The sequence below is a fragment of the Branchiostoma floridae genome, chromosome 3 (genome assembly GCF_000003815.2).
Source record: "Branchiostoma floridae strain S238N-H82 chromosome 3, Bfl_VNyyK, whole genome shotgun sequence".
Classification (NCBI taxonomy): Eukaryota; Metazoa; Chordata; class Leptocardii; order Amphioxiformes; family Branchiostomatidae; genus Branchiostoma; species Branchiostoma floridae.
In genome coordinates, this window is record NC_049981.1 from 3,101,825 (window position 1) to 3,103,845 (window position 2,021).

General features: G+C 36.7%; 1 protein-coding gene across 1 annotated transcript in view; it reads left to right on the plus strand.

Moving 5' to 3' along the window:
* LOC118411076 (N(G),N(G)-dimethylarginine dimethylaminohydrolase 1-like) overlaps nucleotides 1-2,021 on the plus strand; it is a 30,769-nt gene that overhangs the window by 2,570 nt on the left and 26,178 nt on the right. Inside the window, exon 2 of the mRNA XM_035813085.1 lies at nucleotides 772-871. Coding sequence (XP_035668978.1) covers nucleotides 772-871 — 100 coding nt within the window. The remainder of the gene's footprint in view (nucleotides 1-771; nucleotides 872-2,021) is intronic.

Below are 2,021 nucleotides of genomic sequence, written 5' to 3' on the forward strand. Positions count from 1 at the left end.
CTACCTACCTAGCGGCTTCCTAAGGTACTGCAGCAAAACTTCAATTTTTGACATCTTGTGTTCTGAACATGCTGTGGCTGTGACTTTTGAGTGGTAGATAGCCTAACTGATTAACTACAATGTAGTACTAATTATGCAAATCAACAGCTAATTTGCAAACGTAATGAGGAAAGTTCGTAAATCCACTGAATTCCATGATAGGACTTTCAAACTTGTCACATATGTAGCTGAGAAAGAGAAAGTCCAATACATATTAATTATGCAAATGATGACCTCATTTACATAATTAATGAGAAAACATGAACATGTTGACGGATCATCATGATTTTTGGTATGTAGATAGCCTAAGTGAAGACTTACATATAGTGGGATGCTTATTACTAGTAAGTAAATTAACAGCAAATTTACATGATTAATGAGGAAAGTTTACAAATCCACTGCATTCCATGATAGGACTTTCAAACTTATGTAACTGAGAAAAAGAAGTGCATGTTTTTGGTAGCGTTTGTGGGTTTGTGGGGAACACATGTTCATGCAGTCGTTTGCTATTGGGGTAGGTACTCTTTAGTAATACATGAACAAGACCTTAAAGTCTTGAATAAAGGCATGATTATTTGGCGAAGGAATGTGTTCGTGGAACCCTAGTATCAATAAAGACGCCAGATTGTTAGAGAATGAAGTTGACGGTAGCGAAAACCGTTTGGGTGATATGCGTCATTAAAGTTGACGTTGTCCGTATTGGTATTTTTTTCTTCTTTTTCCCATTTAAAGGCCGATGCCGTGGAGAAGGTCTTGGTTGACCTTGGCTTGGAGGTACACAAGATTGACGATGATGAAGCCATATTAGAAGGTGGTAACCTTTTCTTCACTGGTAAGTTACTGAGTCTATGTATACAGAGAGTTTATTTTGCAAAATCATGCCCGAAGGCTTATTGCACGTACAGTCTCAAAGTAAGATTAGTCTATCTATCTATCTAATCTACTATAAGGTGCTAAGTTTACTATTGTAGGGTTTCATTTCTTCTTTGAAGGCAGTGGTTAATGAATTATCCCACTTTCTGCAAAATAAGTGGGTTTGGTGATTTGAGTAAAAATGTAGTCTTATGCTGATCTCTCAAATGGTTAAGGCTTGGAGAATTTGAGGCAACATTTTGATATAATCTGTTTCTTTCGGCCTCGTAGTGAGGGCACTGACTAATGAAGTGCGTTTCATTTTCCACTGCATTCATTGGGCAATATTTACATAATAGGTGGACAGGTAGCTTTCTATATATGAAAAACCTTTACACTTGGGAACGATTCTATAACTATCGACACCTATGATGCAATGTGGACCAGTCAGAATTGCCCTGAGAAAGGTGACAGACGGTCACCCAAACGTAGGTTGAATAAAACACTTATTTGTAAACAAAGAGTGTTGTTATTCAGTGACTTACCAACCCGGCGAAACTATTTACGGATGTTCCTGAATCTATTTGTAGTTTTATCATCACGGTGCCAATAAAATACTGACTATAAGACGGCCTTCAGGTGTTCACCTTTCTTGCCCCGTGCATGATACTCACAAAGATATTTTAACGCAAAAATACACTGCCATAGATTTGACTGAGCTTTTGTACATATATACTCTTCAAAATACAATGTTGAATTCTAAATATGATTGTTTTAAATCTTTATAACATCCTAATGCTCACATCTCAAAATTTGTGTAGTTGGTACCTTACCATTATTTTTCCTGGTCATTTTCCAGACCTGACTTTTACCATTAGCTGTTCATAAACCTGTACTTGCTTTTATCAATGTACAAAACACAACAACAAAATACACACACACTAGCATTTCAAATTTCATGTGCATAAATATACAATTGTTGCAGGTTCGTTACAAGTTTTTGGACCGTAAACAGTTTCTCAATTTATGAGCGCCGCCAAATTGACTTTTGCCCTCTGGGTAAATTTTGGTATTTAGACTGCCTAGTCTTAATAATGGGAGACATGGCAGAAAGAGGCTGTCAAAAATCA